This window comes from Dreissena polymorpha, chromosome 13 (assembly GCF_020536995.1).
Source record: "Dreissena polymorpha isolate Duluth1 chromosome 13, UMN_Dpol_1.0, whole genome shotgun sequence".
Lineage (NCBI taxonomy): Eukaryota > Metazoa > Mollusca > Bivalvia > Myida > Dreissenidae > Dreissena > Dreissena polymorpha.
The window spans coordinates 30,222,137-30,244,492 of NC_068367.1; the positions used below are offsets into that span (position 1 = coordinate 30,222,137).

The 22,356-nt window shown below is 32.6% G+C and overlaps 1 protein-coding gene across 1 annotated transcript in view; it reads left to right on the top strand.

Annotated features, from left to right (window-relative positions):
* The window catches only part of LOC127855064 (ubiquitin carboxyl-terminal hydrolase 8-like), a 72,715-nt gene that overhangs the window by 39,097 nt on the left and 11,262 nt on the right, over positions 1–22,356 (top strand). The window contains exons 5-12 of the mRNA XM_052390399.1: positions 12,267–12,337; positions 12,766–12,878; positions 15,774–15,912; positions 17,673–17,752; positions 19,200–19,327; positions 19,624–19,720; positions 20,005–20,109; positions 20,473–20,595. Coding sequence (XP_052246359.1) covers positions 12,267–12,337; positions 12,766–12,878; positions 15,774–15,912; positions 17,673–17,752; positions 19,200–19,327; positions 19,624–19,720; positions 20,005–20,109; positions 20,473–20,595 — 856 coding nt within the window. The remainder of the gene's footprint in view (positions 1–12,266; positions 12,338–12,765; positions 12,879–15,773; positions 15,913–17,672; positions 17,753–19,199; positions 19,328–19,623; positions 19,721–20,004; positions 20,110–20,472; positions 20,596–22,356) is intronic.

Here is a 22,356-nt window from a genome sequence, read left to right on the forward strand (position 1 = left end):
GGGATTGGTATGAATACAAACACAAAGAACCCGGATGGCATTGATGCGGATGTAACCGAGAAAGAGGACAAAAGTAAATTCGATGTCAATGCATCGAAACTAGATGAAAAACAGGAGATTGGTTTGGATTCCAACAATAAAGATAAAAAAACATTATAGTGTTCAGTATGGAGACAAACATGATGAAAAAGAGGAGATTGGTGTTGATGCAGACGACACAGATGTTCAAGAGAATGTTGATGTGTACACAGCAAAGACAGAAGATAAACATGATATGCATGTGAATAAAAACAAGAAAGATGAAAACAATAAAGAGGAAATTCAGGAGATTTGTTCATATGCAGTGAAGAAAGAGGAAAAACTGAACATTTATGTGAATGCAGAAAACAAAGAAGAACATAAGGCGATTGGTGTGCATGCAGACAGGAACGATGAAAAACTGAAAATAAGCGTAGATGTTAACAAGAAAGATGAAAAACTGGAAATTAGTATGGATGCAGACAATTTAGAACAAATAGGGGAAATTGATGTGAATGCAGTCAAAACAGAAGATAAGCATGCTATTTATGTTGAAGTGGTCTCAAAAGATGACGAACATGAGATGGCTGGACAGGAAGACAAGAAAGATGAAACACTTGACATTGATACTATTGCTGACAAGAAAGAGAATGAAAAAGAGATTGGTTTTGATTCAGACACTGAAGATGAAGAAGAAGACACTGTTTTCAATACAGTACATAAAGAGGAAACACATCAGATGTTTGTGGACTTAGATAATTGTGATGACAAACGTGTGTATAAAAAGGAGAAAGATGAAACAACAGCGATTGGTCTAGTTGCAGACAAAAAAGATATACATTATTTCATGATTTTGTGTGGAGACAAGAAAGATGTCACACATGAGATAGGGTTTAAAGCACACGTGAAAGAAGAAAACATAAATAATACTGAGATGATTAAAACAGATTTGATAGATATTATTGCGGATATGAACGAAGAACAATATGAAGCGGATGCAAGAACAAAAGATGAACATCTGGAGAATGGTTTAGATAAAGACAACCAAGATGAAAAACAGGAAATTAATATTGACACGGATATGGAATGTGAAGAACATAACGTTGATGTGGCTAGAAGTAATACGGATGAAAAACATGAGTTTGGTGTAAATGAAGACGAAGGAGAGGAATACCGCGAGGTTGGTTCAAATGCAGACATTCTCCTAAATGCATCAAATGTAGAAGATAAAACTAAAAAAGATATAAAGGATGAGAAGAAATATAAAACACATGAAATTGATGTACTTGAAGAGAAAAAAAAAGAGGAACATGAGATTGGGTCGGATGCAGAAAAAAAGGAGGAAAACACGGAGATTATTATTGATACAGAGGAGACATATGAGATACATGAGATTGCTGTGAATGAAGGCATTAAAGAAATTGGTGTAAATACAGACAATAATGACAGAAAACATTATATTGAAGTAGTTGAAGCCAAGAAAGATTTAAAACTAAATATTTGTATCGATGTAGAAGGAAAAGTTGTAAACCAGAAGACCGATGTGGGAGCAATCAAGAAAGCAAAAACACACCAAATTATTGATAGGGATTTAGAATACAAGGACGAAATTATGGTAAAAGAAGACAAAAGAGAAGAACATTATATTGATATGAATGCATACAAGAAACAGGCGACTGGTGTTGATGTAGAAATTGAAGTGAAAAAACAGGGGATACGTGATTATGAAGACACACAAGAGAGAAAATATGACAGTAGTGTTGATGCACACAAGAAAGATGAGCATTATTGCATTGAGAATAAGGCAGACAAGAAAGATGGAACACTTATTATGGGAATGGATATAAATATTAAAGAGATCAAACATGCCAATGATTCGGCTGCAGACAAAAAAGATAAAACATTTGAAATACATTTTATTAAAGACGAGAAAGGGGATGAAAAAGAGTTTTGTGTAGATGCAGATAAGTATGATGGCACACAGGATATTGGTGTTCATGCAGACACTACAGAGGAAAAACATTGCATAGATGTGCATGTACACAATAAAGATGAAAAACTTAAGATTGGTGTGGATGCAGACAAGAAAGAGGAAATCCATTATATATGTTCAGATGCAGAGAAGAATGGGGAGCAAAACAAGATTTGTGATAATGCAGCAGCAAAAGATCGAAACAATAGTTTTGTAAATGGAGCAAATACAGATGGCAAACAATATATTAATAAGAATGTAGATAGTAAAGGAGAAAAAGAAGCTAATGCATATATGAAAAATGAAAAAGAGGTGATTGGGGAATCTTTCGAAAAGAAAGAGAAAAAAACGGAGATAAATGCGATTTCAGACGAGAAAGATGACACGCTTGAAGTGCTTGTATATAGCGACAACAAATATGAACATGAATTCGTTTATGTGAATGTAGACATGAAAGCTGAAACAACGGAAATTGGTGAGGGTACAGACTTGAAAGACGTAAAACATAACATTGATATGTTGGCTGACAAGGAAGATGAAAAATATGAAATCGGTGCGGTTGGGGACAAGAAAGAGGGAAAACAAGAGTTTGGTGTGGATGCAGGCAATTAAGATGAAAATTATGAGCTTATTGTAGATGCACACACAATCGAAAAAAATAATGACATTGATGCGGATGCAGACAAGAAAGTTGAAAATCAAGACAATGATGTGCATGTATACAATAATAATGAAAAACAAAGGAATGGTGTTTTCGAAGACGAGACAGAAGAAAAACATAAAATTGATGTGAATGCAGAAATAACATTGGGAAGAAATAAGTTTGGTGTGGATGCAGACAACAAGGAAGAGCAAAAGCAGGAAATTAGTATGAATGTAGAAAAGAAATTGGCAAAACGTGAGATTGATAACGATGCAGAAAAGAAAGTGGAAAAACAGCAGATAGGTTTGCATGCTGAAAAGAAATTGGAAGAACAGGACATTGCTAAGTATTCAGACAAAAAAGATGAAAAACATGGGGTGTATGCAGTCCAAAAAGATAAAAATGGCATTTTTGGAGTGGATGTTGACAAGCATGAAATTCACGTGAGTGCTGCATTGAAAGAGGACAAGCGAGGCATTTATGTGGATACAGCAAAGACAGCTGACATGCCCGGCGTTACTTTGGATGCAATGAATATAGATGGTATCGGAGAAATGGTTGTTGATGCGATCGAGAAAAAAAACAATACAAACATTGGTGTGAATGCAGTAAACAAAGCGGACATAAATGATGATATTTATTTAGATGCACCCAATGCAGAGGAAAGTGATGACATGTTTGTGGATGCTGCCGATGAAATTGACAAAGTGGACATTGATATTTTTGTTAATAAAACTGGTGACAAGAATGCTATGCAAGTGGAATCAACCGATGAAGATGACAAGGATGGCATATATGAGGTTTCACGCATAACAGAAGTAAATGTGAACAATGATGCAGATGCGGCCAATATAATTAATAAGCAAGAGACAAAGCTCACGTCAGATGACAGTCTGAAACCTAATGAGGGTACGATACGTCTTTTTGTCGTTTCAAATTTTTACGACTAAAAAACTTCTGACACGATGCATTACGTGACTTAATAAAGCTTAATTTGTGAACAAAGTTTACAATTCTGGTGTAGAATTCATTCCATATGATTCCGGTCGAATGAGCATACTGCTCATAATGTTTAACTTTGGAGAGGAATTGTTAGGCGTCAGTCGCTCGAATGTCGAAAATAAAGACTTTAACATGATAGAAAATTGAGGGCGTAACTAACAAAATTAAATTGCATTTAATGAACGAATTGTGGAACATTGCGATAATCGCATGTTGACAAATTGCAATCACAATCTCTTTTGTGTATATTCTGCTATAAAGCAATCCTCAATACACAATTATTTCATAGGACATTATTTTTTGTGAATGGCATACTTTTTTCTCCGATCATTGAAGATTAAAAGCATACTATACTCGAAAACGATCATTTTATTTAATATGTGTGTGTTTTGTTCGATTTATTTAAAACTGCTGAAGGCTTAAAATTAACATAATTAGACGGATGTTATTGATCTCTTAATAACAGTTTCCATGCGTATTGTTATAAGACTGGTATAAGTATGTTCTAGGGTAGTTGATTACTATGGTTAGTTGGCGCTGAATTATAGCTTTGTAGCTTTCTCTTGTGTAGCATAAGAAAGCGTATCGGAAACAACGTCATTAGAGTTTATAAAGGATAGTATAACAACAACTAACTTGTAAGGACGACGATTTCATGGCAACAGTGTTAGATATTTCAAATAAACATATAAGTATATTAAAGCAAATATGAGCTTATATGTTTAATATTTGAAATGTATATTTTACCATCGGCTGATTTGTCTTTCAAAAGTGATAAAGGGCTGATTTTTTTATATTTTGAATAATAGAGTAAATGTTGAATGTACTGACAGGTAATATATATGCACAGGTTTGAATGAAACAGTAAACCATTTGTTATAATGATATAAAACATCTGCAATTAAAATGCCAAGTTAAATATACAAATCCTGCATTTCTTTTCCTTCAAGCCAATGTATTTGATCAATACAGATTGTCACTTCACTTATATCGAACCTCAAATTTACTTAAGTTGCTTTCGTCATGAACTTCATTCTAATATCATCCTTAATTATAGAATACGCTACGCCTATTATACATTACGTGGCAAGTGTTTATTTACTGATGTGTCATATAAAGCTGATAAATGTCTTATAGAATTAGACGCATCATCTAACATCACCAAACTATTTGCACATACGGACGAAGTGATTCAACAGGAGAACATGCGTACCAAAAGCGTACACAGGTAATGGAATATCACATTTATAATTCAGCTCCCTCTTACCCTACGTGTTGGACAATCAACCCTTTTGCAGTTAAAATCATAACAAACGCCAATATATATTATTAACAACACTATAAACAAAGAAATATTCCCTTGCCCATGTGTGCGTACACTTATATTTTTGTGTAACCGTCTTAATACTCCTATTAGCGTATTTTCAGACTCTTCTCTAAATCAACATCACGAGCTTGTAACGTGTAAGAAACACTTTTAAGGAGGAAAATTAGCACACATTTATATCAGCAGTCAATAGTTTGTCAGTCAATAACTGTTCATCTTTACAGAAGCGTACAATCTAACCACTTTAGTAGCAACATAAACAAAGTAAATTAAATGCTTTATAATATACTTGTTCACACTAATGTTTTTGTTATTTGTCCAATAAAATGGTGTATTAAAATGTACAACGTCTATATAAATATTCGGTTAGAATGCATGTTTATACTGTTTAACTGTATAATTCACCATTTCGATTAAGGGTATCAATGAATTTTATATGCTCCGCCACCCGCCATTATAATGGTGGAGAATCATATAATAGTACCCTAGTCAGTATGTGTTTAGGCTAGGGTAAGGGTGGTTTACATTTTTGTTCAAACTCATATATTTGTCGAGCATGATGGAATTTCGAAACAATTCAACATAATCATAAAAACTCGCTGTTTCCCGCACACAATCATATCGATGTCTACATTTCAAGGGCAAAGTTGATACTCGAAGAATGTGCATAATTCTGGCATATAAATAATTATATAAAACAGAGAAACAACTTCTTTGTTTTTAAAAAATCTATTCACTCAACGTTTCGGTCAATTTAGACCTTCATCAGGAGTAAACATTTTGTTATTAAATAAAGGAAATGACGTCACAATCACATGACGTCAATTGCAACAACGTCAAAGTGTTACATACTATTTGGCGTTAAAATTAACATATAATAACCAAAATAATATACATCATTTTAAAAATCATACAGTTCATATATGTATATGTTATCTAATTAACTAGATTATTAAAGTAGGATCAGTTATGATACAAAATTACTGGAAAAATGCAGTTTGAATGCGAAAATGTTAAATGAACCAGTAAAAACTACCTTAAAACTAGAAAATTAGAAGAGAACTTTAGAATTCATACCTAGGGGAGCTATAGTACCTAGGTAATGCATCCAAGAACATTCTTTTAATAGGCGTTTCCAGTTATTTTGTATTTGTTCAATAGGAACAAAAGAAAAATCATCAATGCTATGTCCAGCCGAATTAAAATGTTCTGAGACATTAGTTAAACAGTCGGGAAAATGTTTAATGTCAAATTTATGGCTATTCATTCGTTGACTACATTTTTGATTAGTTTGACCAACATATTGTTTTAGACATTTTTTACACGTTATCAAGTAAATAACACTTGATGATGCACAATTTAAATTATTCTTAATAGTAAATTGTTTACCCAATGTAGAGCTGGTAAAACCATTTGTTTCTGTAATATAATTACAATGTGTGCATCGTTTTCTGTTGCACTTGATAACTGAATGGATTTTTCTATTTTTATTATTATTATTAAGATTTGTATGAACTAAGATATCCTGTAAGTTTCTGGGTCTTTTAAACGCCACTAATGGCTTATGACTATATACTTGTTTCACACTCTCATTAAGAGATAACTTAAGCAGATTCCAGTAATTGTTAAGAATTTTCCCCAATGTTGGGCAGTGAAGGGTTGTAAGTACATACAAATGGGATAATTTTCATATTAGCTGACTTTTTAACACTAACTTTTAATGCATCTTCCATAGATAGCATTGACGCTTTTTTTAGCGCTTTGTCTATTACCTCTTTTGGGTAATTACGTGCAAGAAAAATATAATTGAGATGAGTCAGTTCTTTTGTATAGGTATCATTATTAGAAGTGATCCTTCTATAACGTTTAGCCTGTGAAAATGGAATATTATCTTTAAAAGACATAGGATGGCATGAAGAATATTTAATATATTGATGACAATTAGTATTCTTTTCATGAACTGATGTTTGAATGCAACCATTTTCATCCTTAGAAATAGTAACATCTAAAAAAACAACAGCTCTTTCCTTAGAAAAATTGTATGTAAATTTAATTGTTTGATGAAAACTATAAATTTCTCTGAGGAAATTTATAAGCTCTTTTTCGGAATGGTTCCAAATCATGAAAATGTCATCAAGAAATCTTAGCCATATAACAGGCTTAAACTGGCAATTTTTTAAAGAAATTTTCTTCAAATTGACCCATAAATAATGATGCATAAATTGGTGCCATTTTTGTACCCATGGCAATGCCTAAGACTTGCAAATAATCAACATCATTAAATTGAAAATGATTTTTGGTTAAAACTAGTTTTATAAGTTCTGATACTGAAGTAATAAAAGATTCAGATTTATTATTTTTTTGTAAAAAATAGTTACATGCTTTTATATCATCATCATGAGGGATATTACTGTAAAGTGAAGATACATCTGATGTAACTAAGTACGAATCGGTTGTTAAGTCTTGCAAACTATGTAATTTCTTAATAAAATCAGAAGTGTCTTTAACATAAGATGGTAAACATTCCATGTAAGGCTTTAAAATTTTGTCAATATGGAATGAAATATTTTCAGTTAAACTATTACAGCCTGATATAATTGGTCTACCTGGAAAGCCTAATGGTAGTTTAGTATCATGCACTTTATGAACTTTAGGTAATAAATAAAAGAGCGATGTACGGCTCTCTTTTGATGGGTAAAGATTTTTAACATCAATTTCTTGGCAATCTATAGTTTTTACGACATTTTCTATATCTTTTCGAAACTGTTCATGTGGATTCTCACTAAGTACCTCGTAGTATGTGCTGTTGTTGAGTTGTCGTTGGGCCTCAGCAATGTAATCTTCTCTGTTCATTATTACAATTTTGGATCCTTTGTCAGATTTTTTAATCACAATATTGTCATCTTGGCTTAAAGATTTCAAAGCAACTTGTTCTTCTTGTGAAAGATTTGATTTAATGTTCCACTTGCGCTTGGAAGTTAAAATTTCATGTGTTATGGCTTCTATGTAAAAGTCTAATACTGTATCTCGCCCAGCAGGTGGAATAAATGTGGAGTTTCCTTTTGTTTGGTATTTGCTGTCTTGGTCTTCGGATATTTGTTCATCTTCTATAGTGGTGTCTTCACAGCTTCCGAAATATTCATGTAGTCTTAATTTTCTAGTAAATTCAAACACATCTTGTTTAAGCTGAACTGTATCCATAGTTTTAGGTGTGGGGCAGAACTTCAAACCTTTCCCCAATAGTCTGTATTCTGTATTGTTGATAACTTTGTTGGAAAGATTTAAAACTGTGTTCTTACCTCTTTCCACTTCTTTTTTAATTTTCATTTGTTTGCGCCATTGGTGTCTATTGGTGATACGTATAAACCGTCTGTTCCTTTTAGTGCTTGTAAGGGTTTGATCAGCTGGTTGATGGCCTGGTTTAAAATTGGTGGTTGTTGATTCAAGGTGTTTGTCTGGTTTACTTTTTTGCCCATCTTCACGGCCTCGGCATAGCTTATCTCTTGGCGGCCTTGGGCATTCAAGTTTTTTTGTTGATCACTTTGCAAATTTATTTTGGCATCGGCAGTTTCAGGTTTGTTTACGTGTTTTGAAGTACTGGTTTTTGTATTCTGTGTTTGATGTACTTTATTCATTTGTATTTTTTGTTTTGCACATTTTAAAGGTGGAGAGTGTTTTGTACTTCTTTCTTTTTGTAGATCTAAATCATTTTTATGTGCTTCAGTCTTTTTGTTTCTCGCATCAATAAGTTTTTTCAATTTTTTGTTTTGTTTGTCAATTATTTGGTTTTTTTATTATCTGTCTTTTTAAAAATGCTAGCATTGATAATGTTAATCTCACCCTCGTCTTTAATTTTCTCTTTTAACAATAATTCAAGATGTTTCATGGAGCCCTTGGATTCTTGTAATTGGACGTAATGTTCATCACGCACTAACCTTGCAATCTCCATCGAAGTTTTGTACAGGATTCTATCAACTGATTCTTGCAGTCTGCCGTTCTCACCAACCTGAACTTGAAGTTTTAGCATAAGTCCATATGGCACAACGTTTTCATCAATACAGTTTTCAAGAAACTGTATATGTGTTGATTTTCTCATTTGGAAATCTGCCATTTTCTCAATTTTGGAGATAATTGTTGCTTCTTCCTTTTTCATTTTGAAGGATCAATAAATTCTGGCATAGATTTTGTAAAGTTCGATGATAGTTTCCTGCCCAACCTTTTCTTGCACATTATTGTATTTCCGACATATTGGGCGAAAATAATCATCATCTAAAGAAAACGTGTAGCTCTTTGCAAACATATTGTACGCCTAAAGGTCAAGGTCACATTTGATACTAATATGTATTCCTTAATGTAACTAAGTGGAAGTACATGCCAACTCATCACTCTGTCGAAGATGATTGCCTTTCAAAATGTATTAGACAATTCATCATTTTATTATTACGGCGCGTGGCGTGTAAAAACTACTTACTTCGCTCAAATGTCAAGGTCAATGTGGACATCAAAAGTTTGTGCATATTCCTCTTATGGATATATTACAACATTATATTGGCTGTCCATGATATTGCATATAAAAGCATTTCATAAATATCTGCATACATGATCATATCAAACCAACATATCGCATTTAAACATCATGTTAACTCCAATGTTTCAGTGGATACTTATATAATCCGCAAACCATATCATGAATGAACACGTTCATGTCCGACCTATAGTTTGAAATATATTTGCAGAAACGATCGTCAAGCCAAGAAACCATGTCACATTCAACTATAACGTTACCTATAAAGTCACATTACACAGTTGACATTTCATGTTAGTGCATATTATCTATATAAATATAGTGCATATTCGTGTCCGGCCGATAACTTTACAGAGCATGATGGGATTTCGATTTAACGTCATATCACGATATTGAATTGCATGTAACAAACATTATGCCTGCTTAACGGTCAAAGTAGCAGTGGCCAAAAATGTTTTGCGTGTGTCTTCTGGTTAATATATAGAGAAAGGAGATGTTTTTATCCTGCTTATAACGGTCTTGTACATGATTGACCTATAAATCGACACAAATGATCACCATATCACGACGAATTATCGTGTTAAACAAACAAGTCGCGTCTTTGAAATGCAATGTAACCTTGTGGACTTTTCAAGGTAGTGAACAATCTTTTTATGGGTATTGTGACATTAGATTGTTCTATTCGGCCCATTTTTATCGTGAATCAGAGGCCAATTTATTCCTTCTTTTGTTCTGCTAATGTTTAGATTGCAGCAGCTCTACATCTTTATATTCACTACAGATATTGAAGGAAAACTTAAAATGTGTGTTCAAGGTCGTTATATACAGTATCATAGATCTATAAATATGACCAATCTTTAAGCTTCATTTAGCCCCCTTGTTCTTTGAAACAAGTCAGGTTATCTCATGTGTGCAAAATGGAATTAAGGTTAAAAATTGTGTGTAAAAAGTACATATCTTTGTTACTACCATAAATTGAAACTTTACAAATATCATCAGAATCATCGTGTACGCACACTGACCAATGTCAATAACTCTTAAAAACAGATACTTCATACTTCAAATTCCCATTTTAATTTATACCTCTGAAGTCAAGAACAATGTTCGTTTACGATTTAAAAAATGTCCGATAATTTTATGGTGCAAATACTCCCAAGTCAATTAGCATTGACACGCATATAAAAAACTTAGGATAAAGAAATGTTACACTGTTACTTAGAATGGATTTGCATTTAGGCTGGTTGCGTTTAGTCGACCGTTCCAAAAGTCATTTCCAATCAATTATGATGGAGATATTGTTAACTATGTGTGTTTACATTTGGGTCAGTCCAAATGAGTTCAGTTCGCGGTATAACACTGAAACTTTGTATTTTCGTCACATAGAAGCGTATCAAGTGAGGAGGCTTGAAAGAATATTATGCTTTGAATTCCATAATTAATATAAATGAAAGATGAGGGATTAAAAAAAGAACTGGATGCTGCTTAAAACGGACAGGGTACAAAGTCGGGTCATTTTCGATTGATTTCCAAATCATATCTTTTCTATACATTATTGTTTTAAGCAAAGTCCTCTTACTGTCGATTACATATTTGAAATCAAAAATCAAATACATTGTCACAGAAGTGTTTGATATCCAGGCAATCAAGAGGAGCAGAAAGGGTTATTAAGCAAGGCGCTAGTTTTTATCTAAAAATTAAGCGCTAAATCAACTTATGGATTTTTATGCATTTGATTATAAAAGCAGAACAATAGTCTGTCTTCGGACAGCTGTTGTTATAGATTGATAAACATTTTCTGCTGTAGTTGATAAAAAGGCATAATAATAGATACTTTTTTATATATGAATGTAACGTTCTATTTGCTGACAGGGACTCAAACACTTGGTTTGTTTAGCTGTCGTGGATGCGTTGTCCATTGTTTCACCGGCGGCGGCGGATAATAGTAATCTGTAAACCTCGCTGTGTTAAAACTGGCCTTTTCCGTGAGTTCTCGAAGTTTTACAGAGGTTTATTGGTTGTATCGTTTGATCAGTCCGCATTAAATATTTTATGTCTGTAGAGCGAACTTCTAGATAACTTGAGCAACTACATTACAACTTAAACACTATCATCACCATGAAAAGAAGACGTGCAAGATACCTTCGTCATCCCTAATAATCACACAATCGTCGGTTATGTTTCATTAAACAAAGCAGACAAAGCAGATCGGGAGTTTGTGATGTTTTGTAGTAAATCACGTGTTTTGTTATACCTACAGTTCATAGTAATGTTATGCAGGCAGTATATATATGATTCTGGCACGAGTTGTCATATCATACCATATTTTATTAAACGAGTTCAGGAATTTTGTATCATACCATATTTTATTATACGAGTTCAGGAATTATGTTAGTAAGCGAGCCTTTGGCTATTGTTAAATAAAACATGGTATGAAATGCCAACGAGTGTCAGATCTTTTTGATCACATGCTTTTAAATGAACAAATTAAATAAATATTTACGCAAACATAATGATAAATCCCGAATGTTGTTTACATTTCGTGACGTCATTTGACGTTGCAAACGTCATTTCAGCAAAATAGCAAAATGCGATTGGTAAATCGAACTAAAACTAAGCCAATGAAAACGATTAAAAAGTATATTACACATGTAATATTCGTAATGGTTATATTAAATGGGAAACATGATATGGCATGCGATAAAAACATCCATAAAACTTCAATCTTACTTTATGTTTATTGAAATAATTATACTTGTAATTTATAATGCTTTCTTTGTAGGTGTAAGGAGCTCACAGCCATTATAAATCGCACGAGAGAAAAAATGAAGTACTTGAAAAGTCTTCAAAAAGGTATATCTTATGTTTAAAACCCCATGAATTAGTTGATGATCAAGTGTTATTACCTTATAAAATGGAAACTTATTATTGGAAACTTAGTCTTGTGTATTCTTGTGTAATTACACTATATCTTACATGTTTTGCAAAATCACATGGTTATGCCTCTTCTAAAATGCTGTCAATGATGAATGCTCTGCATACTGTATTTATTTGTTTTATGAATATAAACCTTAGAATAATTAAACTTTTAATAACACATGTATAATTAATATATTAAATTTCATGTCTTTAAAACTCAGGTCTGTACATATCAATCACATAGGAACATCACCAGTGCCTATGTATTTATCAATACCAATCATGCGTCGCCAGGTGTGATTTTCATATAGGTGGCGTAATAAATATTATTTTAATGTTAACACATGTAACTACATCCTTAGAATGTTCTGATCTATGCGAGGCCTATGCCAAGGTGATGGAGATTGTGGACATGGAAGGGGCAACGAGTTCTTGTATCACCACCTTGAAAAACCTCGACTTCTTCATCGCAGAGGTGATACATTGTGTTCACTTTGCCATGTTCAACTGTCCTTTTGATTTTTTTAATCAAGATAAACAGTACACATGCATGAATATTGACAACCACTTAATATACTTGTTATTATGAAAAGGTACACATAGTTACCAGTTTAAATGACAAAATCCATGATAAATTAATATCATTTCAATTTTGACACATGACATACAGCCAAGTTATGTAAGGCATTACTCTTTTTTTGCTGAGTATGTCACGGCCGTCTGCTAATATTCATTGTGTCTTCCAATCACCCAAATCGGTAACAATGTGCGATATAAGTAACAATTGATCAACATTTAAAACCATATTATTAATCCCTTTATTGATTCATATAATATCAATATAGCAAATCTAGGTTCAAAGTTTTAGACCTGTAGTAATTTCGTGTAACATCGCCTTTTTCGAATATGTCCGTTACCCCAAACGGTCTCCGAGTATATTTACTTTGGTAAAAATGAAAACAACGTACTTGCTCTAATATTCATATCCAAACACGCAATTCCTCTGTAATGTTAAGGAAAATCATGTGCTTTTGCCTCGAAATGTCCGTGTCGGATTTCCTCGGGAGGAAAACTATGTTTATCAACACTTTTTTGTTATTATACTATTTTAGTCTATTCCGAATGTCACAGTTTTGTAAATTAATACATTAAATTATGCTCATAAGAGTGAATTTTGTTATTAAATGGTTATGAAAATATGGGCCAAAACTATTTAGGGTTACAAACTAAAAATGTCTGAGTATCATTAATAAGTAGGTAGATTTGTCTTAAAATTTGATTTTGCATGCAGAATAGCATAGTAATAAGAAATATGCTTAGAAAATACAGAAAATCAAAATGTTACATTACAGGCCTAAAATCTTTATTATGATTCCGTTTGTCACCCATGACATCTGTTTGTTTATGTGCTTAATTGTCAATCTGTATGCCTCACATTCTGATCTATTTGAACCATTATACCGTTTTGACATAACGTTCTGTTTTTTAAGCGAATGTTAGCCGCCAATACAACCTAGCTTTCGATTCTTTTCACGATTCCATCATGGTTGACGATTTCAGTGGTATATATATAGAGAGAATAACGGGTAACTGCCCCGTGATTTTGTAATATATCAGGCGAGGCTTAGAATAATATAACGGCGAGGCGAGGATTTTATTAGTTACCTGTTTTTCTGTTTATCATAACACATTTTTCTCAAAAAATCTGCAAAACAATACATTTTTATAATTACAATGTACGGATCCCCGCTAATTTTGCTTTTACACGTTGACATGAAGCAACGGCGTTCGAAAAGACGACACGAATAATCGCTTATTATAAACATCGTATAGAGAAACAAAGTTAATTGCACTACGAATGGGAAGAGTACACCCGCTTTAATTATACACGTTTTGAATTGGAGATCAGGAATAGACTGCAGCGACAAATTTAATCGAAGAACACACTTCACCGAATAGTTTGGAGACGCCATTTTGGAGATGTGTATTGAAATTGACATTTTGATTATGGTGTCAATATTTACATAAGCGTGTTAAATCGTTTGTTTAAATGGTTGAGGATTAGCATACAGTTACAGTCTGTGCAACTTTTGCGAGTACAATGACTATATCGATATTTAAGATTTATTGTCCCATTGATGACGTCATTTAACTGTAGTGCGGGCTGTGGTGATTTTAAAAAATAAAGGTGTTTTTGGGGGGATTTATGACTTTAAACAAGAATAAATTATGTACGTTTTTGGTATCAAATCGTTTGTTTTGTTGAAGCTGATTCGTGTTCATAGACATTGTTTACTTTATTGCAAATCCCACGTAACACCAAACATTGACTGATATAAGAACTTCCTGTTGACCATGATATAAAAATATATATCAGGCAACGTTATATCAGGCAGATATCAATGAGGTGATATGATAAAGGCTTATATTCGTAGCACAAATACTTGATAAAAAGTACATGTTTATGCTGTGTACGTCATGTGAACATAACAACTCGGATTGGATTTTATTATTAGACTATACATTGTAATTATGAATACACTTATATGAAGCAATCTGATATTGATTGCTTTTAACTATAAAATATGGTTTTGAAATGAATGCATTTAACAATCATAATGTTAATGTTGACAACATAAAAAATATGAGTCTATGATGCTGACAATTTAAGATCGCAAAATTGGCGAGAGTATACATATTGTATTCATGTATGCAAATGATAAACTGACGACATGGTCTGAACGATTTGTTGCAATGTAAATAATTAAAATACTTAGTTTATCCTGAAGAATGATGGGTGTCACCTTATATTTCTTCACAAAAGCTCCATTTCCGTTTCAAAGTAACATTTTATAGGTGAATGTTTTTATAACATAATGTCCATCCTCTCTATTTCCAAGACCCTCCATGCTCATGGTAAAGTAACCACATTTCTAAAGCCAAGTAACTCCATGACCTACTTTCCCTTTTGTGTCAAGCCCCCCTTACTGCAAGCATTATATAACACTCACTAGTGTAAATAATGGTTGATTTGCCTGTGCATGCATGCGATAGTCCGTTGAGCTTGTTTGAATTATATTTGTTTATTCATTATGCAAATTTAACATAACTTTTACAAGTGTTAACCATGTGAAATAAGTTCAAAGCCTAATCTAAATGGCAAAGGTCAAATATGTGCTTAGCTCTATTGCTACAAATATTATTTACATGTAAATGTTGCCGAACAAGTTACCCCATTTTTATTATCAAGTTTATCCATTCCCATGACTAAGAAACATTATATCCTACCAAATTATCTATATTCCGAAATGAAAAAACTATTTTCATGAACAAGTATCACAATGTTTAATTACCAATGACATGCACATAGTGCTTGGAGAGCCAAGAAGTCCGTGCAAAGCGGAACCAGAGTCTAACCACGATGAAAGAGCTGAAAACGAAACTACAAAAATACCTGGCTGAACCTGGCGAGAGTGATATGGACGATGGTTTAGAAGAACTTCCAGATGGTATGTTATTGTTTAAAAGGAACATCAGTATTACAAGATAACTCTCAAGTTAGTAGGTTTTGTCCACTTTTTACAAAAAGCCGCCGGCGACAATTTACATACAGATGTTAAAATGCAATCCATTTAATTGTGTTTCAATGAACCCGGGGTAAACCATGAAAAGAGACTTTTTGAATGCTATGAAATTATGTCTGGTAAATATAAAAGTGGACATTTTGCAAAACATGCCATACGTAAAACATAAAAATACCTTTTGTTTTTAAACAGTTGTAACTGGTGTTAAACTGTTTACAATTGGTATTCAAATGATTATTTAATAATCATTAATGCAATTTAAATATAGATCGACACATCTTATGTATTCATTATTTCTATTCTGGTTTACTTTAATCCAATTAGGAAATAAAAACCCTATTCGGCATAATACATTTCTCGTTCTGTAAGTAAATGGAAATAAAATACATTTCTACACCTTTATAATTGTGTTGGATAATTGACTAAAATTCTTTCTTTGACCATTATACCCTACTTCTGCCTCAAGTATAGAAGTTGTCAGTTACGGGTATAAGCATGTGTACTACTGATAAAAGCGGTCAGGAAAGTGTGATTTGGTCATCTGAACGCAGTTATGACTGTTTTATATGATACATGTTATATGTGTGACTATATAAATAAACAAAACGGTACATGATTAAATTAAGTATTAAGCAAATATTCACTGTATAAGTATTAAGACGTTGTAAACATACCAATAAAGTACATTTAGATAAAAGTTTTTAATGTTTCTCACTAGAAACAGTTAAAATATATATTACATTCTACTCGACAGAAAGTTTGATTACATGATGTCATACCTTATTAAAACATAGCTACACAAAATACTATTACTGCGTATATGGTTGACATCTTATATGAATAGGATGCAATTATAAAACAAAACATGTTTTATTGATAAATATTTTGTATGAAATATATATATATATATATATATATATATATATATATACATTTTTGACATGCACCAAATATAATAAATACACATATACAATTGTAAACAATACAAAAAACATGTTATATCCCCGCTAAAGGTGGAAAGATATAGTTTTGGCGTTGTCTATCCGTTCTTCCATTCTTCAGTAAGAGAATTGTCAGTGCTAAATCCAAGTAAATATAAAATTTCAGCATGAAATTTCATATGTGTATATATTTTTATGAGGAAAATTGAAAGGCACAAAACAATAACCCTGCTGCACGTTGTTATTTTACAGTTATTGCTTTATTAATTCATCCGCATTTTGATCTGTAAAAAAAGAAAATCAGGCTTATATTGTCGTTTGATGTGATAGCTTCATACATGCTTTTAGTCTGCTTTGCTATATCCTAAATACTATGCAAGATTTCAACATGAATGTATTGGTTTTATTGATATCAGCGAGGATAATTGCTATGCATACAAACAGCAACCGAACACTTTTTAATGTAGATTTATTGCCCTCCGTTATTTGTATATGTTATTATTATGCAAAGATGTAACTCAGAAATTACGAAATAATTTAGAAAAGGCATTAACAAACCATAATTGGCAGGGGATATCAATTCCTTTTTAATTTTCATACTTTACGTCATTAGCTGAAATCCGAAACCGATGCCGCTCGGATAAGGCAGGATTTATTGTTTATAATTTCAAATTTTATTATTTTGATACTTCAAACGAAAGAAAAAACAACACAATTCTGACTTATTTGTTGTCTCTATTTCAGTAATGAAGAGTTCACATTCAAAAGACGATGATCCACACGCGTCTGCTTTCTTGAAGAAAAAGACACCCATAAAACATGATGTACGTACAAAACTTTGGTTTCATACTGCTCCGATGACTAGGAATGGTCTTCAGCCTAGCTTGAATCTGATGACACTTAAACTGAAATCATGTCTACAACGAACTTTCATTGGTCATTTTTTAAGGGATGTTGTGGCAATTTCGGCGATTATTTTTTTCAAAAATAAATTATTTTGAAAAGTGTGTTTGCACAAAATTCATAAAAATACTATCTTAAAATAGAACAAAGCAAGGGTCGTCTGTCGTATTTTTATCGTAAATGCATAACGGCCAACGCTCTTTTGCATGTAAACTTGAAAATTTCTACGTAAGTCAAACCTGAATAAAATCACTTAAAACAGTTGAACTTTGCACATTTCATACATTTGTAGACTTGGGTGCAGTGATATATAATTCTATAGGACTAATAAAAACCGATCAAATAGTAAACTTTATAAGCCACTTATTTAAGATTTGGCTTGATTTTTCTGAGTAATATAATTTTGCCAGACTTTCTTCATAGACTTCTCTTAATGTCAACATAAGAAATACAAATTAACAATGGAGGTAATAGTACTATTTCTAAATAAAAATAAAAAATCAAGCACTATCCACAAATATTAGGGCATATTTAATAAGTACCACAATTTCGTTTATTAATTCACACAGATTGAAATAATATCATTGTTTAAATGGTATTATAACGTGCTACACAACACGAAAAAGACATTAACTATTTAATTAAATTACTCACAGATTGACATCTACAATCCCGACATACCAATACATCCAAAATAGTACTTCATAAATAATTTCTTCATGTTAAAGGGCGACATCAAACATTTTTCTATCATATGTTTTATTTCCGTCTCATTATTGCAGCGGAAAAGATGAATATAACAATATGTAATATCTTTTGATATGAATCCCCTTTCTTGCAAAATATATCTGCATATACATCAAAATGTGGAATGTACCTGCAAACAAGTTGTTAATCATTAAACTATCCGCATACTAGCCATAGTTATAGGGTTGCAATACATATCGATATATAAATCTGGCACAACGCTCCTTAAGTTGTGACAAAGTTTAAGATAGAGTTGTAATGCGATTCTGTCAGTGTGATATGTCTTTGATATGTGTTTTTGAAATATCGTTGTGTTTTATTTTGCTAGCAATTAGTCCAACTATTTACGAAAATATTATATTATTTGTAAGAATTGTTGGTGAAAAACGACTTGAAACGTTGGAGCGTTATGAAACGCAAGTTTATGTAATATCCTAAAGGCTTAATCAGACGAGATTATCACCATTTATTGAGATGTGTCATGATTTGGTGTCTGTAACATATCAGATGTCAGAGAGCCTCCCGATTAGGCATCGACCCGTGCGGTTCGATCGCACGGTGCTGGAACCATGATGATTTGCTTATGTGTGTCATCTATAACTAACAATCTTGCTTGTGTAGGTTCAAGCGTTAACAGGACTCAAAAACCTAGGCAACAGTTGCTACATGAACAGCACTATTCAATGCCTAAACAATACGTTGCAATTGGTAAACTACTTCAGATCTGACAGCTACCGGCAAACCAACTGGTAATTTGGATGTTTTTTGTTATAGCTTAAAAATGTGGTGTTGTTGAATGTCGTGTTGAGAAATCAATATCTGTATATTGTCTGTAGAAATAATTTTTCCATTTACATAAAAATGATTTTATTAATTGAGTTGGTTTTACGAATATAATACATACTAAAGTTTATATTAGAAACACGATAACGCATTTAATATTGTGAAATCAACTATCAAGCTCCTTTTGAGGTCAAGTGACATATCAATTACAATAATAAACCATTTAAACATTCTGTATAAATAATTATTATTGTGTCTGTAGCAACAGACACCATGGGCAGTTAGTATATGAATTTGCTTACCTGGTGAAGGATCTTTGGTCCGGCGAACATCTCTGTATAAAACCCGAGCTTTTTAAGGTAAACTATAATTTAATTTTGGTTTGGTTCCAATTCTGTGTTATTCCAGTCTTTGCAAATTGCAAATAGGTGTTAGGTTAAGTCATATATGCCCAATGTTGTGTACATGATATTTCTTGTTGTTTTATGCAACTCCACTTAAATGTAAAGAAGACATTAGTTTATTTGCTTCATGTTCATGGTCTTGCCAGAAAGTAAAGCACATCATACTTGTAAAACGAAAAACCTCAAACTAAGATGCATTTTAAACTCCTTTCCTCAAGCAGCTAAACAACACATTTCAGGCGGCAATTGGTCGATGTCAGCCGAAGTTTGCGGGTTCTAAACAAGAGGATTGTCAGGAGTTTCTTACATTTCTTATGGAAGGACTTCACGAGGGACTCAACAAGGTAATACTTCCGTGTCCGGACATTCCTCTTGAACAAATTGCATAAGGAGCTAAACAACGTACTGGGTGTCTTGATTATTACTGTATTCATGATTTAGGGCATCACATGGAGCACTAAAAGGTTCTTCTAACGTTAATGTATTACTATCCGCGTAATTAACGGAGTGCACAAGTGGCTTTATCAGTTGTTACCTGCATTACCTGAAGATATAGATGATATTTTATGATTTTAATATAAACTCGAATTCAATTCTTGAGTGGTCACATGAAACATATTTTCACGAGCATATATATATATATACATCATAAATATATACATCATAAATATATAACTCTTATACATATCCTACAATGTCGATTGCAGGTTAAGGTCAAAAAACAAATCCAGGAGCAAACAAATGAAGGACTTACCGACGAAATGGCAGCGGAGATTTCCTGGCGGGACCACAAACTGAATAACGACTCCATCCTAGTGGAACTCTTCCAAGTATATTGAAAGCGGATGGTTCTATTCGCACGTATTTGTTTTCTCTTGCATAAGCGGACGATTCTATAGCTAGTCATTGAGTATGATTGTTATAACGGAAAATGATAGCTTAGGAGACTTCCGTCCCTCGAAAAAGTTTAATCACTTGTATCTACTTTGTTCGGTCATGATATTTGTCATTTATGAACATGACAGATTGTTAAAGGTATACTTATTATGATAAGGGTTTGTTGTAATTAAAGTTATTTTAGTTCCCTACCGGTGTAACTGCATAGAACTATAGGATAACTTTCGGTCCGTACGTATGTACGTTTGGATCATGCGATAAATATTAAAGTTTTCTAGGGACGTTTACTTCACTCGGTATGTTGGTAAAGGACCTAATTAGGGAATTATGATAAAGAACACGTTTTGACCTTGACGAATATTAAGAACCTATTGGTAATGTTTGTCGGAAAACCGCTGAAAACTTTAAACTATATAGGAAGAAAGTCTTTAAAGATTAAATATACTACAGGAAATGGCAAGTTGCCTTCCTTAAACAACTTGAGAAAACTTATATTGAAACGTCGTATAAAAATACGCATACATCCCACCGATTTGGATGTTAAACATCCGATTTGACTATTGAATACCCCTTATTTGAAGACTGGCTATCGAGGAAACCTCATCGATGTAAACACATTTTTAACCGAAGTGATATTCGATTTTACCTATATTTTAATTAAATTTAATTTAATTGGCCCAATAAATGCACCCTATAGGATCATGCAAGTTTATTAGTGGAAATTAATATTTTTATAAAAATCTTCATTTCTGGTTTCTGCGCAAAAATAAAAAAATATGGCGATGAGACGTTATTGCGAATTTAGACCATAAAAATGGTTTTACGAACTTCGCATTAAACGCCTCATTTTTCATTGACTATGCAAGTTATATCAGTTGTTTTTGTCATAGACAAAATTGTAAGTGATATGAAAACAGATAATATGGTTACATATATAATTGGTAACTTAATTATTGATTTTAAAACAACTATGTTAGCTACGTTTATGAAAATTAGTATATAGATGGATTGTCATATTAGTAATATGCACGCTATTTAAGTCCGTGTTTGTCTATCGTCATTCTTTCTGAATGGGTTCTGCGATAACTCTTAAAGTCCTAAGTTTATGACAGCCATATGAAAAGTATTCAAATCGTTTCAGGGTTTAGTTTTTTTATCAAACAAAACATGTGGTTGCGATAGTTGCAGAGATAATTTAAAACTAAAAAAGCTAGTTTCGTAAAAACTCTGTATGGTGAATTCGCACGTGTTACGGTTGTAGTTTCTATGGTTAAAGAAATATCATATCAATACCTTAAGAATACTCAAGCTAGGCTTATGAAACTTATGTAGATCCTTTATTTCCTCTGTCTGTTTTAACCATAGAGGGAGCTGTAGTTTTGTATATATCAATATTTTATTTTATCAGGTATTGTAATTATTTTATTCACAATGTCATTTTTCTTATATAAATTACTAGTGTGTGTAAACAAGAATATACTTTGATGTTTCTGGAGTTTCAATAATCTGATATATAGAACATGTTTTTGTTGAGCCGTGGTAACGTGCCTTCAAACAGTACTCGAGTTGGGAGCGATGTATCTTATCAATACTCTTTTCCATTACACATATTTAATATCAAACTGTGTAAATAACCAATATTTCTTCGATTCAAGACTTCGTTAAAAAGTATTGCGTTTATATTAATATTAAAT